Source organism: Neolamprologus multifasciatus, chromosome 9 (genome assembly GCF_963576455.1).
Source record: "Neolamprologus multifasciatus chromosome 9, fNeoMul1.2, whole genome shotgun sequence".
NCBI classification, from domain to species: Eukaryota; Metazoa; Chordata; class Actinopteri; order Cichliformes; family Cichlidae; genus Neolamprologus; species Neolamprologus multifasciatus.
The window spans coordinates 24,856,300-24,881,912 of NC_140447.1; the positions used below are offsets into that span (position 1 = coordinate 24,856,300).

The 25,613-nt window shown below is 39.4% G+C and overlaps 1 protein-coding gene across 1 annotated transcript in view; it reads right to left on the reverse strand.

Moving 5' to 3' along the window:
- Positions 1 to 24,961, reverse strand: part of tmtopsb (teleost multiple tissue opsin b) — a 44,958-nt gene extending 19,997 nt beyond the window's left edge. The window contains exons 1-2 of the mRNA XM_085172901.1: positions 24,031 to 24,961; positions 12,137 to 12,465 (exon numbers count right to left, since the gene is read on the reverse strand). Coding sequence (XP_085029027.1) covers positions 12,137 to 12,465; positions 24,031 to 24,412 — 711 coding nt within the window. The 5' untranslated portion in view covers positions 24,413 to 24,961. The remainder of the gene's footprint in view (positions 1 to 12,136; positions 12,466 to 24,030) is intronic.
- Positions 24,962 to 25,613: the final 652 nt, after the last annotated feature.

Genomic DNA, 25,613 nt, shown 5'->3' on the forward strand with positions numbered 1-25,613 from the left:
TTATTTTAAAGCCTCCTTTCTACTTTCTTTTTCAGTCGTGACTGGTAATCATGGGTACCTACTTCTCTTTTTCCTGTCTCTTCATTCTGAATAAGAGAAAAAACTTTTGAAATATTTTGCTGGAATCCAATAGCTTTATTTGCACTCAATAGCCAATTCTCCTTTCTTTCTCAGCCACTCCCATCTCTCTCACTGACACAGCCACATAGACATCTCCAGATAGTCTGTGGAGATGCATTTCATCGCCTTCCTCTCGTCAGTCATGTGTCACATTGTGCTTTTTGTTTTTGTTTGATTTGAGGTGCAATATAACTTTATTCTCATAGAATGTCAATCAAAATTTGATCCAAGATGATCGTCATGGGGTTTTTTTCAACCTAAAATAATTGTGTTTGCCTTTGCATATTTGCAGACTGAGATTCGGAGTCATTTTTAGTAGTAGCACCTGTAGTATCAGTTTATAAACCTGTGCATCAGCAATCAACCAAAAGTAACCTAATAATAGAATAAAATCTATATAGGCAGAAAACAACAAGTACATTTAAAAAAATATATTGATATATATCATTATGATAATTAATGCATAAAGATTTGATGACAAGTCTTTGTGGTACTTCACACACAAAAGCTCCGTCAGCTGAAAATTATACACCAGGTTCTTGCAGTACACGTATTCTTAAAGAAGCTTTAAGGCTAAGAAACAGAAACATTTTAATAAATATGTTTAAAATCTCTGACGGGCCCCATCAATAAAACAGATACGTGTGCTGACTTTGTTTTTCTGCCAGTGAATGGGAATAGTGCATTTCAGTCAATTCTCTTTTTTTTCTAGGTTTAACATATCAGCTGTCAGTGTTGTGTGCTGCAATAGAAAAGAGCGAAGTATTTACAGAACCAGGATGCTGTGTTTGTTAAACCAAGAGCGGTTTAGTTATGAGATTGTTTTAGAATGGGGAACACTTTCTGATTAATTTCACTTAATTTAGCTACTTGGGGATTAAACTATTTTTATTACATCAAATCAAATCAAAATGTATTTATATAGCACATATTAAAACAACAGTGTTGACCATAGTGCTTCACAGTCAGTAAAAGCATGATACAATTAAAACAAACAATAAAAGAGGACAACAAACAATAGGTAACAACACAACAAGCTGGACCAGCCAACTAGACAGAATCAAAAGCCAAAGTAAAAAAATAAGTTTTAAGACGTGATTTAAAAGACTGGATAGACTCGGCAGTACGAATATGAACGGGGAGGTTATTCCAGAGTCTAGGTGCCACGGATGCAAAGGCGTGGTCACCTCTCGACTTCATTCGAGTCCTAGGTTGTCCTAGGAGCCTGTGGTTGGACGATCTAAGTGCTCTGTTGGGATTGTATAAGTGAAGTAGTTCAGAGAGATAGATGGGCGCTAAATTATTCAGAATATTAAAAGTGAACAAAAGAATTTTAAAATCTATGCGATATTTAACAGGGAGCCAATGTAGTTTGGCTAAAATTGGAGTTATGTGTTCATGGATTCTCGTACCTGTTAAAAGACGCGCAGCTGCATTTTGAATTAACTGAAGCCGGTAAAGAGAAGAGTGTTGGAGGCCCGAGTAAAGGGAGTTACAGTAGTCCAATCTGGATGTAATAAATGCGTGGATAAGCTTTTCAAGGTCCTTCAAAGGAAGGAACGGCTTTGCTTTGGAAATCTGATGCAACTGGTAAAAGCTGTTTTTTACCACAGTGGACACCTGTTTCTCAAGTTTAAAAGAGCCATCCAGGAACACTCCGAGGTGTCTTACAGTGGGCGAGAGATGGCTAGCGAGAGGGCCAAGGGCATCAGCTAACTGGTCTAGCGGAGTGTGACTACCAAAGACTATGGTTTCGGTCTTATTCTCGTTCAATGTAAGAAAATTATGTGATAACCAAATTTTAACTTCATGCAAACAGTTGAACAGAGGTTGCAAAGAAGCATTAACAGGCACATTAAGACTATGAAGGGAGAATGATGGTTTCTGTTAGTGGCAAAATTAACCAGCTTTAAACTGCATCTTTAGCCACTTTGTTAGCAGTTTGTCTTTAAAAAAACACATTTATTCATATAATTATGTAGCTTAATCTGTGAAAAATGCCACAGATAATACAGTTTGACTGGCTTTAAACGGTATTTCTGCATCAACAAGGTGATTCCCAAAGAATTATTGGTTATTGGCCACTTGACATCTCTCAACATGGTGTGGAGAGAGTTTAAAGAAGTCTGAAGAAATTGAGTGGAAGCTCTGTCATGGTTAGGGGCTGCATTTCAGCCAGTGGTACTGGCGATACTGGTAAAATTGAAAGAATTATGAACATAGAAAAGTCCTGCCATGCAATACCAACTGGCAACAGAATTTGCCTCCCCAGATTTCAACATTATTAAAGCAGTGTTGGATCATCTTGACAGATAAGAGAATAAAAAGCAGGCAATATCCAAAAAAAGAGCTTTGAATGCAACTGCATCATAATGCTAATGCTAAAATGTTTTAAATTACAAGCTCTGAGGTTTCAATAAAACTGTAAAGGATTACAAATGTGGAGTAAAGCAAGCAAAACTCACATTGATAGCAAAGATGCAGAAGCCCAAAGGAACTCTTCTCCCTCTTCAGTTTCTTCTGCTTGGTATGTGACTTGAACAGACACACTCAAGAGATTCAATCGCAAAACTATAAGGGGATGGCTTTATTTGTTTGTCCTGCAAGTGTGAAAAATACATGCTGTGTAAGCAAGGGATTATCTTGACCCCAGGTAACCTTACGCCTACGCCGCTGTGAGACGACAAACATCAACACACATACAAGGCAGCAAAGCAAAACTAAACGCATTCCCCAGCTGATGCCAATCTTCCTCACCGTGAGCATTTTCTCTTGTCTGTCTCCACGTGAAGCTACATTTTGCTGCGGTTAATTAGAAAAACTTGCCAGGGATCCTCACGCAACATTCGATTATAAAATCACCACATCACAACAAAGCTGAGAAAATGATTAGGATCCTTATCAGCTCATTAACCAGAGGGACTATCAGTTCAACTCTTGTTTTAAGATTCTGGCAACAAGTTTGTTTTAATAAATCACTTATCAACTTGGTAATTAGAATGATAGTTTAATGACTTCAAGTGGATCGCCACCAGCCGTGAATGAAAGATTTCTAAGTCGCAGAACTAATACACGAAACAAAGAGCTATCTTCCTGCCTTAAGGGCTTACTCTGTAGAAACGTGGCTTAAGTTAGTGGAAAGAAAGAAACAATCTTTCTCAAACTTTCCTCAGTATCTTTCTGTGAAAACAAAGTGCATATTGTTCTTTTATTGACCAGCAAAACCAGCAGATCTGATGTGGTTAAGCGAAATTAAAATGTCACTGACTGTTCAGTATAAAAGAAAATTCCCACTGATTGCATCCATTTAGCTTTTTATTACATTACAGAGTGACAGGAAAGATTTATTAGCACACTTTCTCTCCCACTGCAGTGATTGTTTGGCTGTTTAATATATCTGACATATTTATCAAGTTACCTAACAATTCTCAACCTACATGTGTTTCCAGTGACTAAAAGTCCAGTATTTACACTCCTCGTTTGCTCTGCACCAAGTCCCGAGACACCAAATTCTGGGTCATTTTAGGCGCTCTCCCTTAAAGCCAACACTTTTCTGATTGGCTGCCAGTGGCCTAGCAGGTGACTTTGACTGAGATGATCGAATAAAGGATGTCTGCTCTCAACAACAACATACAGAGCCAAGAATAAAAACTCCCTGAATGCTAGCGTCTGGATCAGTCAGAAACCTGGAATTTGGATCACTCGTACATGTACACATGTATATATATACTGACTTAATTATATAAAACTTTGGCTACTTATGCTTAATCTGAACCATGTTAGGAGTGCACAATATAATAAAGTAAAATAATAATGATCTGAGATCATGAATGAAGATGATCTGTTGTATTTGATGTCTTACAAGAAATCCAACTCTACAGATGAGCCTTTAATGGCAGATGCAAATAGGAAAAATATGGAGTGCAAAAGTGTAAAGAAAGTGGTAATCAAAGCACAAGGAAGTATCCCTGAAGAAATTAACAAGGTACACCCAAAGAAACATTACCAGACGACTTGACAAGGACAGAGAGGAAACACGGGTCTTTATACACACACACAGACTAACTGGTAATGAGAAACAGGAAGGAGAGTGACACAGATGAACATAATTAACAAACAGGTAAAAAGAATAAGAGGAAGCAGAACTGACACAGTAAACACACAAAACAGTCCTTCATAGTAAAACAGGAAGTAAACAAGGGAAACATGGTCACCAACAAGAAGTATGAGACAAGGAAACAAAAAGGACCAATGCATAAACACAGAGTGAGTCAGATACAGATATAACAGGAATGCTGGGAAGCCTACTTTGACCATATAATAATAATAAAAAAAGATTTAAATGAAAAGACAAGAAAACAAAACCTCAACGGAATATATGTCAAATAGACACAATAATAAAATATTTTGCAATGTAAAATTCTGTCCAGAGACCAGTTGGCAACCTTCTGGCAACCACTGATCAGAGGGGAAAAATGTGTATTTGGGGCTAGTTGAAGTTGGTTGTGGAGAGGTGTGTAGTGCTACACCACAAGCATCCTTGCAATTGCTTTGGCAGTGGATGAAGATGAAACCATGAAGTGCAACAGATACCAGAACTGGAGACAAACCAACATGTTTCGAAAAGCCCAACTTTTACTTTGAAGGGTAAAGTTTCCAGTTAGCATCACACTTTCCTCAAGTGTTTTCAGTGCAGCAGCCTTTTTCCAGCTGATTTTACCTGGAAATAGTCAGCAGACATTCACCAACTTGCTGCTGAATCTACATTTTATATCTCTAGACCTGTGTGGCTGAAGACTAAGAACCATAGATGTAGAAAGTAAGCACCCACACAACAACACAGAGAACATTAACTGAGACTCAGAAATCATCAGAAACAAGAATGAAAGACAGAAGAAACCATCTGTCTATGACTATATCTATGTGTGTTTGTTTGCTTGCTTGTTTGTTTGCTTGTTTGTTTAACACACTTGTTTAATATGAATAAAACCAGACACAGTTTTCTAAAAAAATCTTAATCATTACCAAAAAAACTGTTTATGTAAGATGATCCAGGTTTGACTTGGTGTCGACCACAGGAAACTGTGAAGGGCATTAAAAAAACAGTGTATACAGTAACTGCCAAAACGACATTAAAAAAATATCGCAGCTGTCAATCTCAACAGTCATCTTCCTGCTCAGCTATACCCTCTGGTTGTTTTCTTTTTTTTCTGGGGGGTGGGGGGTGGTGGGGTCCTGGTTCTCTACACCTACATCCATCAATGTACCTGCCATCACTGACAGGAATCTAAGAGACTTCTCACTACATCTGGCCCGTCTTCCTCTGCTTAATTAATTCAGATGGCGTCACTGATAAAGTAACCGAGTCTGCAGCATCGCTTTCTTTATCTGCACCAACTGCTCCACTCCTTGTCTCCATATCTTAAGGAATTTTATCACAGTTTACGATAGAATGTGAATTTAAACGATGCTTTGAAATCTGATATGGTTAATGTAATAAGGTTTAATCCTCTTTGGACAACAAACATGCACATTTGCAACATATTTTTGGGACAATCCATCTGATGGGTTGAAATATCTCAGTATGGATAAAAGGAAGCCAACTGATGGTGACCTCCAGAGATTACCAGCCTCCACGTTACTGATGCAGAAGAAGACTGACTTTGAAAAGTTACAATGTGACGTGTGTGCATTTACTATGGGGTCATGCTTTTAATGTTAATACAACCAAAACAGTTGCATTATTGAGACTTCAGTGAAGGTGTGTGTAACTATTTTCTTCTTTGCTTACTTACAGGTAACACTGCAATTGACTATGTGCACGTTAGCATATGCTACTTCCGGTGCGGAAACTCCTGTGGGGAGCTTTGTTTCCGGTGTCCTATTCAAATGTTATATTTCTCAGCTGTCCCTCATTTATCGCGGGTGTTATGTTCTAAAAATAACCAGCGATAGGTGAAATCAAGTAGCCAATTTTATTTTTTGACAGTGCAAAATGTTTCGTGGACATCGTGGACATACAGTACTGCACTTCAGAGTTACACTGCTAGCCAGCGATGCAGCGATTCTGTACTGTACAGGAGAGACGGAGGAGATCGTCTGCAGCGATCAGGACGCAGGACACAATGTGATGTAAAAAAATAAGCATGCAAACTTGCACTAAAAAAGCTGCGAAACAGCGAGGTGAAAGGTGAACCGCGTTATAGCGAGGGACCGCTGTAATTTTGAAGGTAAGTCACAACATACCCTTGTAAATACTAATGTATAGAAACCGTTACCAGCAATCATTCATTTTTTGTGTGGCTTTTTTTTCACGGTTTGTTAACATGCTGTGTAGGTGTGTACTTGACTAGCTGATATCGACATAACGGGAAACATCTGGTTTGACTATTGTTCACCTGTAGTTTGAATGCTGAACATTTACCTGTCACTATACAGATATGTGCTTCTGAATGTGGACGATGTGTCTTCTGCATGGGGTGATGCAGTTCTGCTTGTGTTGAGTGATGTAAACAACTGATCGATCTAAACTCTTTAAACTTCAAAGTTGATCATTAGATTTTTTATGACACAACAGTGGTGAGTGTTCCCACCTTCTCCTCTTTGTAACTTAACGTGATCTTTCCGTTTTCGAGTTTTGGACATGATTTTGGAGTATATCTTCGCAGTAGCGATTGACCGCAAAGTAAAGCTACCGGAAATGCACAACCCCACATCCGGTCTCAAACCAGGAAGTTAGCATTTTCTTGTGCACAGGGTCAATACAGAGAATATTTGAACTAGTGCTTATTGCATACAGTTACACTTAAATTGAGTCGCTGCTCCAAACAACTAGTTAAAAAAAAAAGTTCCTTATGCTTGCAGGCATGGAAAAGACCCAGAGAAGCACGGTACATGAACCAGCAAATGGTGTGGCAAATTAAATTCTTGTGCAAACAACATCAACACAGACAACACCCACAGGGCTAATAGAAACGAACAGTTCCCACACAGTTAATGTGAAGACATACGATGCACAGCCGAAGACTGAGGCAACCCTAATTCTTAGACTCACTGTGCATGTAGCTGTCACAGATTAAGATGAAGGACATACATCACAGTGAAGGCAATGACAAACAGGCATCCATGCAGAAAGAGAACAAGGAGAATTAAGGGAGCCATTGTTTGTGTATAAACAGACAAGCAGAATATTTACAGCAGTGATTTGGAAATATTTTATTATCAATTCGTTTATATTATTTTTTCAAATAAATTTATTTCAACTATTTGACGGGTTAGGCTCAATCACTCAACATGATCTTCACTTAGTTTTATATTTGTGAAAGACATTTTCAGATCATTATTGTAAATATTTCCCATTTTTTCCTGATAGATTTCTTCAATCATTACAGATTATGACCCTAAACCCACTAACACACTAATGCTATACAGAAGACACAAAAATGCTCATTCTGACATGCATCAAAAGCTATATTTTCGGTACTTTTTGATGTTCTCTAAAGTTAGCATTAAAGCTAGGGTTAGTGTTGGGGTTATCACTGACGGCTTAAACACATTTTGCCTTTTTAAGTTTGTTGCAAACTGAGTTTGCATTACTCTGTTAAATCCTTTGCTGATTTTTGGTTGAAGTGTAAAAGGTTTTGGCCTAAACACTGAACCTCAGAGATAGTTTTATTAATTTCATCAGCACATATAAATTACTAATTACACATCTTTATAGCTTATGAGCTCTTAATAACTAATTTTGAGATCTGTGTTTATATCACAAACTTGTTTGTCACTGTTTTAATTGATGAGGTGAGAAATACTTTATTTGTCCCATCATTTGTAAAAGTCTTGTTACAGCAGCTGAAATGGAGATAAAACCAAGAATAATAGCCTTTTATCTGACAGATGACTCTTTGCCATACAAATATTCTATTATAAATGGCAACAGAGGAAATATTTCACAAAGAAAACTATCTGTCCTTGTAGCAGTACAGCTGAATCAATGTGTCCTCTGCTGCCTGTCCAGTAAATAGTGCAGAGGGTAGTCAGGATTATCCATGATGGATTACAGTTTGTTCAGTGACCTTTCTTCCACAGCTGTAAAAATGTCCAAATTTCAGCCAGTCACAGAAACAGCCTTCCAAATACGCTTATTCAGCCTGGTGGTGTTAATCGCTCTGATGTCTGTGTAGGTTCTCAGTCATCCAGGACAACTGGGCTTCTTTAAGTTGGTGAATAGTTCCAGTTGTTTAATACCTCTTGAAATGTATTCACAAACTTAATGAAGTCCAGTCGCTTTCTTTTTTCAGACAGCTGCTAGCTACAATGCTGCTCTCCCCGCAGACCATTAAGCGCACTACTTCATTTTGCTGCACACACTGAAGGATATCAGCTTCCTTAGAAAACAGAGCTCTTGCTCTTGCTCTTGCTCTTGCACTTTTATGATACAGCCTGCTATTGAAATGAATGGCCAGGTGAAGGTACCCCTACACCACATACACAACCCGTCCTAGGACAGACACAGACTGTAGCTGTCCTTTTCCTTCTGAAGTTGATCACCATTTCTCTGGTCTTATTCAGGTTCAGAAGTAGATTCCTCCCACACCACTCCATAAATCCACTAGTGTTTTGTACTCCTCCTGCCCATTCAACCACTGTAAAATCCGATTATTTCTATATGTGGCATGGTGAGCAGGAATGGAGACAGCACAACCCCCTGTGCAGCTCTGCACAGTCTGACATGCTGCAGCTTGTTTGTCAGGTAGTCAATAATCAATTTTTGCAGCATGTCATAAAGATGACACAATAGTAGGACAGTGGGAGCACTGTTAGTTCACAATAGGAGGGCCCTGGGTTCAAATTCACCAGCCAGCTGTGTGGACTTGTGCCTGCATGGGTTCTGCAGCTTCTTCTCACAGGCATGCTGGGTTAAATAGCCCTAGATGTGAATGTGAATGGGCATCTATGTCTCTGTGTTTGCCCTGCAACAGTGGTGAGCTGTTCAGAGTGTACTTCACATTTTGCCCAGTTTGATTGCCCAGTGAGATTGCTATTAAACATGAAGGAGGAGGTGGGACCTCAATATCACATCTCCACCCCCATCTGCTTTACAGAATATCCTTACAAATGAGCAGTGTGCCCACTGGCTCCACTTCTGTAAAGTTTTATCCATAGATTCTATGTTATGCACCCACCATCATATGGTCCATATGGTTTAGTAACTCATCTCTGACTTTGAGTATGTAACTCATCCCATATCTCCACCTAAAGAACAACTTACTTTGGAGCTGCTTCTGTGTAAATTGTTTAAATCATAATATTATAATGTTTAACCTCATTAATGACCCTAATAGAACGACATATTACAGACAGGCACCATCAGCCTGAAGAGAAGAATGCATTTATATTCATGAATAAAAAGAAGTTAACATGTGTCACCATATTACATGCAATGAAATAAAAGTAAAAGAAACTTTAGCAAATCAGCGCTCCTTCTCTTGATGTACATTTTTCATAACATTCACGTGTTTTTTGTTTGTTTTTTATTTGTTTTTTATTTGGGCTTTTCCATAAAGAGTTTTCGGCGCTACAGTTAGCCGGCGCTGAGCGTGAAAGCCTGTATCCTCGAGGTTTAATGAAGCGCCTCAGCAGTGTGTAATGGACACAGTTGCCTGTAATCTTGTCATTAACACGCTGCAGACTGAAGCTCTGTGCCGCTCTTTATTTTTCTTACCAAACTACCATTTTCAGCTTTCTAATGTGAAAATCAGTCAAAGTCAGGCTTTAAAATATTGAATGTTACTGTTACTAGTTATTGATATTCACTGACCAATCACATTATTTACCTGATTGTTGTTGTTTTTTATTACATAAAGATCTTGAATGACCATTCGTCATCTGTTTCTGTGCTAAGTATAGTACGATTGTAGGTGGCAGGTAATGGAGTATTTTGCTTTACAGTCCACTGATTTGAGCTCTAAAGTTTTAAAGTTATATGGATTTTACATATGAGTAATAATGTCACACTGATGATGTAGCTAATGCTACTAGCTGGTAAAAAACACTGTGCAAGGCAGATTTAATCTCATTATTGTTGGAATGATTGAGGCATTTTCTATCTTTGCATATATATCTTGCCCTTATGTCTGATTAAAATGATGTATTTTCATAAATACAGCAGTATGTGTTAAGCAAGATAATGCAGAAGTTATATTTAAGTTTAAATTAGCAAAAATTCCATTATTTTAAATAATGGAAATCCCTATGACCCAGAAGCTTACTTTTCTCCACTCTTAGATCCTTATGGTGTCAAAAAGCCAAGAACTATTTAATATGGTCATATGGCAGAATGCTAAGAAAGAATGAAGCTGGAAATGAGCAACAAAATCCTAGTTTAATCTGTAGAGCAAAGCCCTTTAAACCAGGAGAGGAGGGAAATAGAACGATTACACCTGAAGGGAATAATAATACTCTAAATCCTAAAGTGTGAAATTTATCTTCAGCTTTTTCCTCCAAGTTATAGTCCTGTGGTTTGTGTTTGTATTATGTGAAGTTAAACTCATTTTGAAAATAAATAAATAAACTGCATCAAAATAAATTATTAGAAAATGTTTAAACAACAAAGTCAAAGGAGCTTGCAAAGAAAAGCGTCTGGACTTCTTTAAGTTACTTGAAGACGTTTCACCTCTCAGTTCTTCAGTTCTAAGGTCAAATGGTGGAGAGTCCCAGATATAAACCTAGTGGGAGTATCCCCCCACAGAGGGACAAAAGGACCCCCTGATGATCCTCTAATCGCCTGAGCCAAGGTGTGAAAAATGGGTGTGGGTCCCAATCAGCCAGAGTTTCGGGTGAGTTCATTGTGAAACCTGGCCCCACCTTATCATGCGAATTCCTGAGGTCAGATGGCCCAGGATGTGAGTGGGCGTTAAGGCGTCTGGGGAGGGAACTCAAAACTGGATTATAGATGGCAGAGAGTTGGTGAAACGTCTTCAAGTAACTTAAAGAAGTCCAGACGCTTTTCTTTGCAAGCTCCTTTGACTACGATGACCTGGATGACTGAGAACCTTCACAGACATATTTAAACAACAAACCAGAAGCACTCTGAGAGCATAAACCTCCTCCAAGGCAGAGTTCACTCTCTAGGTAGTATTTCATTTTAAGGAAAATTTATTAGAATTTGACCTCCTTCAAAGTCATAAATACAGAGGTCAAATGTGAGATGATATCTTAAATATCTATACTGTACTTTCTATATGTTGACAATACACAACACACAAAATGCTTGAACTAGAGGGACTCCAAACCTCTGATTGGTGGTGTAAATAAAACCATTAATATTTAAAACAGAAAATCTGGAAAAACTGAGCACACAACCTAGTTTCAGACATAACCGGAGCCGTTACAACAGTTCACCGGCTCAGCAGCAATATGAAGACACAATTTATGACTGTCATCCAGAATTCAGGTCATGATTTCCCATTTTTCTCTGTCTGCTCTTTCTTGCTTCGAGGTATCAATTATGCTCTGGCACATATGATGTGGCTTCAGAGGCTTTTAAAAGAAAACTCACAGCTGCAGTTTGACCCGAGCTTCCCACAACCGGCAGCGAAGGCGTAAAGTTAAAGACAAGAGAAGAAAACGATGTCGGCAGCTTTAATGGACGGTTGTTGAAAAGTCAAAGCTGGTTCAGATTTCTCAGCTTTCAAGCTCAAGTCTTTGAAATGTTTGTACTCATGTTACCCGCTCTCTTGTCTTGCTTTGCAGCCTCGGGCTATACAGTGAAGAGAGGCTTAGATTACACTCGCGATTCGGTTGAGGTCGTAGATAAGGGGCCGCTCTTGTGCTCTACATATAAATCACATAATATATAGATGACCTTGCGGTGTCTCATCTCAAATCTGGGTCATTTCCACACAACTGTCTTGACAGTCACATCTCATGACAGAATTAGTGTTCTGTTTTTCCCGAAAGGCTCATTTTCTCACTTTGGAACAAGCGCTCTCATAACATTTACATTGCAGATTCGCACCTGTCTGATGGCGTGCAGCAGCTTGCCGTAGGAGTAGAGGATGACGCCGAACGGCAGAACGAGGCAGAAGGTGAACAGGCAGATGATGTAGGAGATATTGTTTGGCGTACGTGTCCTCCAGTCAACCGAGCAGGTGGTGCCGGGACCCTCAGGACCATATCTGCTCCAGCCCAGCAGCGGAGGCACGGTCCAGGCCACGGAGTAAAGCCAGGAGAAGCAGATCCCTGCCAGGGTTGGGCGGAAGTCTCTACAGTCTGCAATAGTCTGCGCCATCATGGTGCAGTAGCGCTCGTAGGACAAAACAGCCAATGAGATGAGGGAAACAATACCTGAGGAGGGAGAAGTTCAGAACAAGTGGTCAGAGCCAGATATCAAGCAAATATTTGGGCTTTTGGGAGTCAGTGAGCAGAAATGAAAAAGCTTTCCTCAGAACTGGAGCAACTGCATTCTGTTTCCCTCAGAGTTAATGATTGATACATTTAGATACGAAGTCATGTCAATTTTCCGCTCGCTTTGATCATCTTAATAGCGTTTAACTTTGCATTGCTGGGGCACAAACAGAGGAAAATGAACTTCATTAGCTGGCATTTGCTTTGAAAGCTTTACAGTAACTGTGATGGCAAAGGCCTGCTGGATTCATTTCAATTTGTACATCTTGGAGCGCACTAAGGTTTGAGCTTTTTGTTCATCCACACGTGTTTGCTTCAGGCATTATCATATGTCAACCGAATCAGAATGTTTTTGTCTCTTTGCTTATGTACTTTATTTCTTTCCACTACAGGGCCTTCAGCCTGCTCCACTCTGTGTGTGTAGTGGGAGGATCACACATACAACACAGTCACTGTTATTTGACTTTCTACATTCATTCATATCTATGAATTCCCATGCCTCATAATCCCAGGTTTAACCCTGGCCATGTTTAAATTAAACTGATTGTTTCTGCCTTTGTTTTCCTGCGAGAAAATCTTGTTTCAATGACTGCTTCTTGATAAAGCGGCAACCTATAATCTGTCCATTCTGCACAGACATGTTTTGAGCAGGTGCAATCAGACATACCCCCGTTCAGTGAGTGCTTCTGTATCACTTTTAGCATTTGGCAGTCATTTGTAGCTACAAAAACACGGGTTACAAAGAATCCAAATAGCAGTATTCATCACATGCTCACATTTCTTTTGGTTAACTAGAGTTTGCATACTGTTTTTTTTCCCTCTTCTTCAGTTCAATGTTTTGATTTTGTGCAACTGGCAGTAAGTTAAAAACTACTGAACACTGACTATTCGAACTGCAGGTAGTCATTTCCATTCAAGCTCAATGAGAAGATTAGTTTCATGATAACCAGAAAACACAAAAAAACTAAAAGGACTTTTGAAGAGCTTTTCCTTCACAGAGGAGAATGTCGTAGTTAATTGACAAACAACACTGGAAACACGCATTGCATCACAATTTAACGAAACTTCAAAAGATCTTTAAATGCTTCTTTTTTCTGAACAACGCAATAAAATCAAATCATAGTCAATATATTCTTTGGTTAAGAAAATAAAGCAAATTAGTTTAAATAACTGATATATTATTTATTGACAGTTTTAATCATTGTCAACCGAGTAGCTCTAATTCATTTGGGAAACTTTCAGTTAACTGAAAAGGAAGTTTATTCAACAGCAAAAGTTGTGCCGTGGACTGATACAAACCCTGAGTCGTTGTATCCTCTAGTAGTTTAAAATATCATCACAATCTGTTCACACCAAAAAATGAAAAAACAAAAAAAACATCACTTACAGAAACACTGATTTGCAGACAGCACAGCCATGTGCTGTCTTTCCTCTGTGTTAATTGCAGATTGATGAAAGAAAATTGTTGCTGAAGTGAGTTAAGTCTTAAATCAGAGCTAATCAACACATACAGGCGAAAGTACTGGTCCAGAGGCACTTTACCTCCATTATGCTGAGTCTGCTTGGGAAAAGAGACTTTGATTACAGGCAATCAGAGTGCCTTAATGCATAATGAAGCCTTCTGATTGGCTGAAACCATGCCATGTTGGCGTGGACAGCACACCGGGGCTGGGCACATGATGTGTTGAGAGGAATAGCAAAGTGCGAGTGTCTTGAAAATAATGGAAATGATTTGGTGCTGGTATGTCTTGTGAAAGATATGTGTGTGCGTGTGCGTGTGCGTGTGCGTGTGCGTGCGTGTGTTTTCAGGTGGCTGAAGAGGGAGTTAGAGCTCTCACTTTTCATTACTGGCTAGATAAAGCATGGACACTTCAGATGTGTAGTTTTCCAGGTCAGACAGAAACTTCATTACACTCTGTACTAAGACAAAAACAAAAAATATCAGTTTAAAGTTCTTGATAAAAGCCAAGACACTGTAAAAAAAAAAAAAAAAAATGAAAACAAATATTTTAATTGCCATATATTTGAAGTCGCCACTAGGGGTCTCCAAAGTCAGTTTTTTGGCCAGATTGGCTTTGCACTTCTTTAGCTTTTTTACCCTAAAAATGCATGCCTGATTTGTATTTTTTCAGAGTGCAGCAGCAGAGTTTTACAAAAATGATCTAAACAGCTTGTGTGAGTTTAGTTCACTGTGTACCAAGTTCAGGGAAGCAATCTGTTGATACATTGCAAAGAATGGTTAATGTTACACTTTGTGGATTTTGTGCTCACTCCTCATTTTAAAAAGGATCACCTCCAACAGTATGCAGCTACTGATTGTGAACACAGCTGCAGCTGCTTCACCCAGCAGCTGATGTGGTGGCATCCACGGACACATCCAGCTGTTACTGTCTGAACCTGTGTGCTTCAATATGCTGCCGACATACAGTAGCTTCAACACAACAATCATCCAGGAAAACCATCTGCATACATACAGAGTCAGACTCATAAAAAAATAATCAGAGCAAGAATCATAACTAATGAATCTTAGTCATGGTTAAAGTCACAGTGACAGCCGTATCATCACAGCAGCAGTCTGTCTCTGTTTAGAGAGAACACTTCCCCTCATCCACTCATCCATTTTCCACCAGAGGAAGTCTCAGAACACTTTTCCCACTCTGTCCCCACCATTTCCAATCTAGCCTAGAGACAAACCCTCCATGGCATGTTCTGCATCTGCCCTGGGGTTTCATCCCAGTTGGAAAATTCCTACATACCTGACCTAGAAGCTCTTCCACTTTTCCTTCTCAAGGCAATGGCTGAGACTCAGTCCTACACACAAAATAAGAGAAAGGCACACCACAGAAAAGACACAAATTGGCGAACAAAGTGTTGGAAGCAGTGCAAAGAACCTGGTCTGAGTATAGAGTCCGTATGTGCGCGGCCTGAGTGATGAGGGATGCTCAGAACGTGGCTCAGATTGGTGAGGTGAGTGGGGAGGGGAGGGGGGATAGTGTTTGTTGGCACTCTGAATGGCTCAGGGGAAGAAGCTGTTTGTAAGATAATAATATTGTATTGCTGATTACGTTTAACCATCAGTGTCAACATTAACCTGCACTAAAGGAGTAATACAGATAAAGGTTATTTTTGAATAACAATAAAATTGGACAAGGAAAAATAATAGAAGTTTGCAACACTATTTTTTTTCTTTACCTCCCTCTGTGTTTTTTTTCTTAATGAAAAAGACTTCCATCCATCAGTTTTCTTAACTGCTTATCCAGTTCACAGTCGCAGGGTGAAAAGGCTTACATCCTTTAATACAACAGCCCCCAAAGGACAAAGTACAAACAAGGCTGATAGCAAAACATTTAAGAGTGAAATTCTGCAGTTTGGTAAACTCAACATCCACAAATTTAAAAAACAACAACAACAACAACAACAACAAAAACCCAGCATTTCATTAGGCATAAGGTTGACTCCTGAGCCAGGCCTCTTCTGATCTCTTTGAGTTCTTAGGTAATTTACAATTGACTCCAGTGTCCAACATCTGATTAAAAAAAATGTAATTAAATGAAATTAATAAATGAAGCTTGGAATATTCTTAAATGTACAGTTATGTGAGCCCATATTTTCTTTCTGTATGACTTTTTTCACATTTCTCTTAAGGTCCCACCACAGCATTTCACTATGATTGAGGAGTAGACTTTGACTGTTTCATTGCAACACCTTTTCTTTTTAAGTCATTCTGTTGTAGATTTGTTGCTGTGCTAAGGATCATTGTTCTGATGCATGGGCCAGGCTTTAGCTGTCAGGCAGATGGCCTCTAGAACACTTTGGCATACAGATGACTTAATGGTCAACTCAGTGACTGCAAATTGCCCAGGTTCTATGGCTGCAAAGCGACCCCAACATCCCTCCACCACCATGCACTTTGACAGTTGGTATGTGATATTTGTGCTGACATGCTGAGTTTGGCTTACTCCAAAAGTGAGGCTGTGCATGATGGACAAGCATCTCCACTTTGGTCTTGTCTTTCCAAAGGAGATACTTCCAGAAATCTTTGTTTGGATGCAACTTTGAAAACCTAAGCTGTGCTTTCAACCTCTTCTAAGAGAAAAGAGGCTTTCTGCTGGCGACACTGTCCACGTGTCATTTGCCAAAGAAACAAGGGGGACAAGCTGAAAGAACCACTGACATCTATCCATCCAAAAGGGTCACCTGTTAAATCTAATACTTGCGCCACACTCATCTTGTTGGTTACTTCCCTCCCCCCCACCCCTAAAACACTTCTAAATACTCTCTGTAGTGGGATTTCTTTCATATTTTATATAATTATTCAATCTATTTGCACAGTAAAAGTACAGCATTGATCTTACTGTTGGTTTAGGAAGCAATATAAAAGCTCATGAAAAAGGACAAGAAAACCAAATGAGTACTGTGGAAAAAAATGAATTGCATAATCTCTGGTAAACAATACACAATGATATAGTGGATTCTCTTCATATTAATGGTCTGCCACCTCAACAACTGGGCAACTTCTAAAGGCAACAAATCTTCCATTCATTTCCTATATTGACTGCACAGTCTGCACTCTTAGCCTGGTTAGAATATCACCCCCTAAAAGTTGGCTTTGATTCAAACTTGGCCCATTTTGATTCTACAACATGCATTTTAATGGGATTTTCACCTGAGGTCTGATTCTTTCCCATCCAGCTCCGTATTGGTGTGGAATAGATTTATGGTAAAATGAATGACCCCACATTCCAAGCCTGAGTCAGCACAGGAGCTAATCATGTTTCATTGTCTTTTTTCTTCTCATTCTTTTCCTTCGTCTCTCTCTCTCTTTCTCCTTCTTCATCTCACTCCTGCTACCTCTTTCCATCCATCTTCCTCGTACACTTCAGCTGACATTTTTTTCTTTTCCTTCATTTCTCTGCATTACCCATCACTGCCACCTCAGCACAACATGCAGCACTATGTTTACTGTATGCAATTCCTTCAGTATTATGTAAATACCTAACCTGGCTTCTCTGATCAGGTTAGGAGATTCTATGAGTCTGATTTCTGACACCACATTTCTGAGAGCAAATGTCATGTAATCTGTAAACTTTAAACAGGGGATGTATTGTAAAATTGTAATATAAGCACTATTAGATCAAAAGAATAGAGAAAAGAAAAGAAAAGTTTCCACAGATATAACAAATCCATTAGACCACTAAATGTTTTACCTCTGAAGTGGAGACATTTCTATATGTGAGAGTAATCTAAAAACTCAGGCTTCAAACTCAGTTTCAGACAGTTTTTTCTATTCTTGGCTCTGTGATGATATTAAGAGTGGATGTAGCTGGAAATGATTGTAACAGGTCCACTAAATATGACTCAAGCTGGCAACTACAATATTAATTGCTAATTTCTACCATGTATGACTCCTGTAGATGGGTCGGGCTTATTCCAGTGCATTCGTGAAATCTTTGATGTGCCGTTGACTTGCGTATCTCCAGGTGGTCCTGAGCAGTTTTTGTGTTGTTGTAGTTAGTCCCACTGAACAGTTGGGGGCAGCCACTGCTGTCTACAGCCCAACTGATTCACCTGCAATTTGATTTAGCTGATATTAGCTATTTGGCATCAGCATTTATAAACGGCAATAAGAGAAAATTGAAAAAGTAAATTAGAGAAACACCCTTCAACCACATTATGACTATTAATGTTGCATCATTTGTCCACCAGAGGGCACTCTCTGTTGCATACACAAATAGCTTTCCCTCAAATTTGTGTATGTTTTGTGTCAAAGACAAAAAAAATTGAACATATATCTAAATATCTGATTTTGAAATCACCAAATATCTGTATCTGTCTTAAAGACTGTATAACACTGAGGCTCTCTCAATGAGTGATAAGTGGCAAAGTCACATCCATATGAATTCTAGAACCACAGGAGTTGTTATAACAAAGTGATCAATGTTATTCACTTCATCTATCAAATATGTTTAATCTGCAACAGAAAAAATGTTCAGTGCCAAAGTTGACACAGACCGGTGGAATATAAGTGACATTAGCACTACTTCCACATTTCTTTCAGAAAATGATTCATTCCCCCAATTAATCAAATCTGAGTATAATTTCTTGAATAACATGCACATGTTTGTGCATTAAATCAGGTTCACAAGAGCACAAACATCCAATAAACTTACAATTAAAGTCATAGAAAGTCTTTCCCATGTCTGTTACCCAATTATACACTTCCACTAGCTTGCCCATTAATCAGTGTTGGCTTGTTCACAGAGAAACAAAACAACAACAAAAGACAGAGAAAATGGTTGTCAGTGACTTCATGAGGATGACCTTATTCCAGCAAAAGTGACCTGGTGAGGCTTGATGACAAGCCTGCTAACCATCACTGCTGTAGCTCTGCTGTGCGTGCATCAGAGCAGACAAGGTCTCATTAGCGAATTACAAAACAGACAGAATTTCACCTCAGCTCACCCAGACAGGGGATGAAATTAGGTCTCAGCTCTGTTTTCACACCAGTCTCGACAAACTGAGTAGCTTATTTCTAGACCTATAAATTATGCTGTATCCAGTTTAATACATATTTCTAGTAACATTCTAGTAACACTCGGATAAATAAAGGTAGTTCTTATTTATTTCTTCAATTCAGTTATTTAGTTCTTTTTTCGTTGGAGCTGCTTCTAATGCAGGCTGGTAAGATTTGTAGCAATTGAGTGCACAACAGAACTCTGCCATCACTTTGTGCCACTGCATTTCAACAGTATGAAGCTTCTTACGTGCAAACAAATTGCTGAAATTTGTTAAGCTGTTGCAAATATTTAATCCACTGAATACAAATAGATTTTCACCAGCAGAAACTCATTGAAAAGATTGAAGGGAATGTATGGGCTCAAATTGTGGTCATAAATATTTTGTACTTGTAAATCAGTTTTGTACTTGTAAATCAGGATTTGTATGTGTAAAAAGATTTGTGTGTGGACTTAGCCAAAAAATACGTGTTACAAAAAAACTCTGCAAGTTACAAGTACGAATTTTGACCCTACTTTTCTTCCTTTGATCTGATTGACCAATGTCATGTCAATCACAAATTTAACTATCCAATCAGAGAACAGATGGGTTTGGCTATTGGAGGGGTGCTTTATGGAGCTTCAAGTCCACATACAAATCTTTTTTACGCACACACAAATTATTTTTACACATACAAATCCTGATTTACAAGTACAAAACTGATTTACAAGTACAAAATATTTATGACCACAATTTGAGCCCATAGGAATGCTCTGATCTTTGTAAACTCCTCAAAAAACAGAAAGTTGGAACTAAGGATGGGTATTGATAAGATTTTCACAATTCCGATTCCATTTTCGATTCTGTTTAAGGATTCGATTCTTTATCGATTCTTTTAAAAAAGGAGAACACTAAGGTCGAATAGCTTAGAACTTTGTTTTATATCTTCTCTTTGAACAAGATAGAAATTTAGGAGTAACATGGCCTTACAAACCCAACAGTGAGATCTTAAGAGATCCACAGCCTACGGCTCTTGTGTGTCACAGGGTCCCCAAGAAAAAAATTGTAAATGTAAAAGAATAAAATAAATATTCTTCTGTAGCAATAACAAAGTATAACATAAATTATTCTGTAGCAATTACACAAGAATATCCAGTATAATATCCCTGCCTACAATTAAACACATTCACTTTTACCACAAACTTAGTCACTGCTCGGTGGCCTGAAAGGAGACGCTACCGGTAGACTGCAGTGAGAACTGCCAGCATCTGAGCAAGCCAGACTGTCTAAGGTCATCGTGTGTTTTGTGAGCAAATGCTTTTGCATATTTGTAGTGTTTCCTCCCTTAAATGAACTATCTACTTTGCAAGTATTGCAAGTTGCCCTGTTGTCATCCGTTCTCGTAAAGTATAATCAAACTTTTGAGCATTTGAGCCGCCATGTTTCCTGCCAGGTAAATGACGCTCCGCAACGTGGTGACGTCATTCAGGGCAACTGGAATCGATAAGGGAATCGTTTGCAAAAATGGCAAACAATTCCAAGAAATTGAAACAGTGGGAACCGGTTCTCAACAAGAACCGGTTTTCGATACCCATCCCTAGTTGGAACCCACTACTGCAACACCATGACATCACAGCATGCAGACAATAAGCTCTGATCTATCAGTTGCAGGTATAAATAAATTCACAGTGCATATGGAGCTATGAGTCTGTGTACCCAAGTAGGTGCTTTGTAAATGTGATTACTATCAAATCATAACCAAATCAAATGTTATGTTAAAACATCCACTAATCTTTTTTTTTTTAGATAATAATAACAAATTTATGTATATAGATTTTTTTTTAACATTATTACTTTATATTTGGGATAAAACCACACATTAAAGATAAGTATACATGTCCACACAGTCAAACATACAATCCTACATTCATTTTTGCATGCACACTTTCACACATACAAGAACAAAAGCCAAAAGTAAAGAGCAGAACGATTAAGAAAATGAGTCAAAATGAGTTTTCAGCAGATGTTTAAAACTAAATTAGGCCAACCTGTTCCAAAGTGTAGGAGCTTCAACTTCAAAAGTGTGGTCACTTCTTAAAATAAAAGCATGAAACATGTAAAAGACCCTGATCAGATGATTGGAGAGGCCAAATGTTGGAATAAAATCTTAGCAGGCCTGGTATATATGCCTGCCGTGTAGGTCTTTACATGTTATTAATGAAACTTTAAAATTCTGAATTTCCCAGGCTTGCTAGGAGCCTAGCTGCTGAGTTTGGGCCTGTTTGACACACAGGCTAGTTGAGCATTGAGGTTTGTTTTTTGTGATGTTTCTTAAATGAAGGCAACAAGACTGGATTAGATATGAGATTCAAAATGCAAATACTGATGAAACATGATACCAAGGCTCTTAGCAGATGATATGATATTGCTGGAGTGGGAGCCGGTGTAATGACTGACCTCCTTAGAGAAATTGTCAGGGTCGAACACAAGTACCTCAGTTTTGCCAGAAATAAGGTCTTTCCAAGCCTCTGAAAAGATTACTTTTCTGTGAAATGTAGGCAGTGATGTTTGTTGGGTTATATCTAACTATTTATTCTAAAGAGACAACACAATTCAAGTTGAAGCTCCTCCTCGAGTTCCCTTCTATTCCACTAGAAAACAGTCTAGCTTGAGCTCTGCCTCCTCTTCGAGATGAAAGAAACAAATCCCACAGCATTTTATAAATAAATACCACGCGCCTCACTCAGTATGATGTGAGGTTACCGTCTGTCCATACTGGGCTGCACATTTCCTTGTTTTTCCATTTGTCTGATCAATTCAAACCAAAAAGTCATCAATCACTCCCGACTCAATTCTTTGATGTCAGGGTGCCCATCTCTCCACTCAAGCAGCCTCGCAAAGCCAATAAAAGCACCAGTTGAAAACTGAAACATGAAGCATCTCACTCAAGGGTTTTTTTTTTGTGTGTGTAATTTTTCAGACAACCCTTTGATCCCATCACGTACAGTTTTAATCCTCTTGGTTATTGCTTGTTTATTCCACAGTTGTTCCTGAACGTGCACCAGTGGAAAAAATTATAGACCAAACTTAAGTGCTCAGTTTTCTGGTTATAGATATATAACCAGAAAACTGGTTATATATCTATAACCTATATAGGTTACCTATAACCTATATAGGTATAGGTTATAGGTTATAGATTATAGAAGACGATGCTTGTAGCATCCAGGGCTTTACTGAGCAGCTGCTGACCAGGCCAGTAACTGTGAAGTTGAGCTGGGTCAGTGGGGAAAAGATGAGAAAACACAGGCTAGATTGAAAGTGGTTTGAGGGGGGAGAAACTATGTTGCAGGTCAGGACTCCAAAGAGTAAACACCAGATTTGAGAGTGACAGACTCCATGAAAAAGTAATTTAATTTAAGAGATTTGACAACTGACTTCACTAAACCATCCTGACTCCAAAGAGAAAACAATACCACCGTAGAGCACCTTATATCACACTAGACTACTCATAAAATGGCTGAGCCAAGTGCAATATTGTACTGCACCTTCCTCCAAGTGCAGACTCAGAAGGTAAAACAATATATTTAGAGGCGATAGCAACACCCTGCTGCACCTTACACTGCTTGAATTCCAAACATCTAAGTGAAAAGAGATTTAAGAGCAACAACATCTCAGTGCACCTCCCTGAAAGTCCAGGCTCCACCATGAAAACAGCTAAATAAAGAGCAACAGCAGCATACTTAACTTCACAGCAAGTTCAGTCTCCACAGATGAAACGGCAACAGCTTACTACATCGATGTTCAAGTCAAGGTGTAAAGAGAAAACTGCCAAAATCTTCCCAAACTTCACTCCAAACTCCACAGACAAATCACGTAAATTAAGGGGAACAGCACATTCTTGCAAATTCAGACTTCACAAATGAAACATCACATTTAATAGCACTCAAACTAGAGAAAACAACTGGTTTAATAGTGACATTTTTGTTCTCTCTCTTTACAGTTGAAGACAGGTCTGTATTCAAGTCTATGGGCAGGCTGATTGTTCACTTAAAACTTGAAAGTCCCTTTAGTGCAAAAAAAGAACATCTGCATTCAGGGGAGAGAAAAAAAAGTCTGGCACAGCAGGATCACCTCCCAATCATCCTGGTGTTCTTCCCTGGTTTTCATCCCTCCAGTGGGTAGAAAATCAGGATTCTTTGGTTTGTGAACATGGGGCTGACATCAATCAATCAATCCCAGACAGTAATTACAGTGATTGCCCCGAAACCGAAAGGTCACTGGTTTGATCCCAGCTCTGTCAACAGTCCTGTGCGCACAAATCTGAGACAAGACCTCTGAGGATCCAGATAAGAGCCTTACAAGAGCAGATTTATTACGTAATGCGATCAGAAAGGCTTTTTCCATGTTTTATGTTTATTTTAGCGTTCATCTTTTCAATGCCAATCATCTTCTCCATGCAAAAAAAAAAAAACTATCTACAGAATCCTCTTCACTAGATCGCATTATTTATGTCCCTGTATGGGAAGTTTGGAAGCACACCATCAACAGATGATGCCTTCATAACAAAACTCGAATTTCCTTTAATTAATATTAATCGTTTTATGAAATTACCTGGAAAATTAAGCTGTTAATCATGCCGAATTTCTGTTGCCCATTGCTGCAGTCGAGGAATGCATTGCAAGCTGCCATTTAATTTTGCCTGTGAAACAGCTTTGGATAAAAATGATGATGACATGAGATTTTCACACAGGCTAAATTTGTTGGGAAAAGACGAAAATTGTATGAAATTATACACAGACCCGGTCTGACAGGCAACAGAATACGGTGCAATAAGTATTTCGATTTTTGTTGGGGGGGGGGAAATAAAAGGAAAGCGAAGATTAGACATTAAAAGAAATTAAAAGGAATAATTCTGTTGTTTTGGCCATTCATTCTCCAATGAAACGTATTAATTAAAAATAATTATAAAAATAATAAATTATTAATAATGATAATAATAAATATTCTTACCCAAACATGAGTTAACGAACCCATACCAAACGCACCCAGCGCGTCCGATCAACCACCGCCCCTGGGTGCTGGCTGCGAAGCTGAACGGAGTCCCCAGCACACTAACCAGCAGGTCGCTCGCCGAGATGCTCACCAGCATGAGATTCATGGGCGTGCGCAGAGCCCGGTACCGGCAGAACAGCGTGAGCACCAGGAAGTTACTGAGAAACCCGAAAGTGCCGATGAAGCCCAGGCACACCGCCACCAAAAGGTGCCCAGTCGGGCTCAGGGACGGAGGGGGCAGGGAACCGGATACCTCCTCGTACGCGTCCGTCGCCTCCGTGCTGCGGGCTACTCCCTCGGGACAGTGCGCGCAGCTCAGGCTCAAGTTGGAAATGATCATACCGGGATGAGCCGCGAAGTTTGCACCAGTCGGAAGTTTGTACCTCGGGAGAGAACCATCCGGTCTCGGTGTTTTTCACTCATCTGGAGAGGCGAATGCGTACGGGTGTCTCCACAGTCTGCGCGCATGAAGCACGTTTAACGAGGCAAGGGGTAATTTCTCTAAGTAATCTACTTTCTAGTCTGAGAGAGACACTTTGCGAATGAATGAGGAGAAGAGATGCTCTGTCCCGTTAGACCCGCCCCTCCACCGTGCGCTCCGGAGAGGTGCGCTCCTTTTCAGGCGCGGCCACTTAAGTGCGCCTGAGCTTTTATCACCCACAGCGCCCTTTAACGGGCTGGGAGACAAACACCTCAAACAAGAAGCGGTGGGTGGTGTTTGTGTGTGTGGATGTGTAGTGGATGTGTGTAACAGGCTCGAGCCACGGTCACACCTGCACCATCAATCAAAGCGTTACACAACAACATGTAGGGAAACAAACTGAAAAGCTGCGTGACGGGTGAAGGCATTCAGATTTGTCCCGATTTTTCTAACATATACGTGTAATTAAAAGAAATCACTCAGTTCTCGTGTCAGGATTGAAACAGAAAATCCATAAGCTGTTTGACAAGAGATCAGTATGTTACAGCCTGAAGGGGGAAGGGCTCCGTCCTCTTTTGAGCTCTCTGTCTCATCTGCTGGCTGATCACAGACTGATAACCACAGAAGTGTGTTTGTATATTTATAATTTACATAGGGACCTATTGGTCACAGCTTGATTTCATGGTCCAAAAGCTATGCTATGCTTTTGATAGCTAACTATCTAAAGCATTTTGATAGCACATTATCAAAAGCATGGGAATCAATGATACTGTCTCCAGCTAGCAGCCTTCCTTTCTGTCAGTCAAAGGTTTCCTGTTGCTTGCTGTGCTTAGATGCTGTGTCTGCTGTCTTTCCCTCTCCACTTCTGACAAACACACAAAGACACATGGCATCATTTCAAAGGGAGTTCTTAGTAAGAGTGAACAGAAAAATGTGGCATGACTATTAGCAACTCGTGGTTAGAAAAATACACTAACAAGCACTTTGTTGCTATACTAATACTGGGTAGAGCCTCCCTCTGCTCTCAGTCGGTCTCTGTGTCTTTGTGGATTCCCCAAAGATTTTGGGAATAAATCTTTGAGGTTCTGCTCCATGTTGACATGATTCCGTCATATACTTT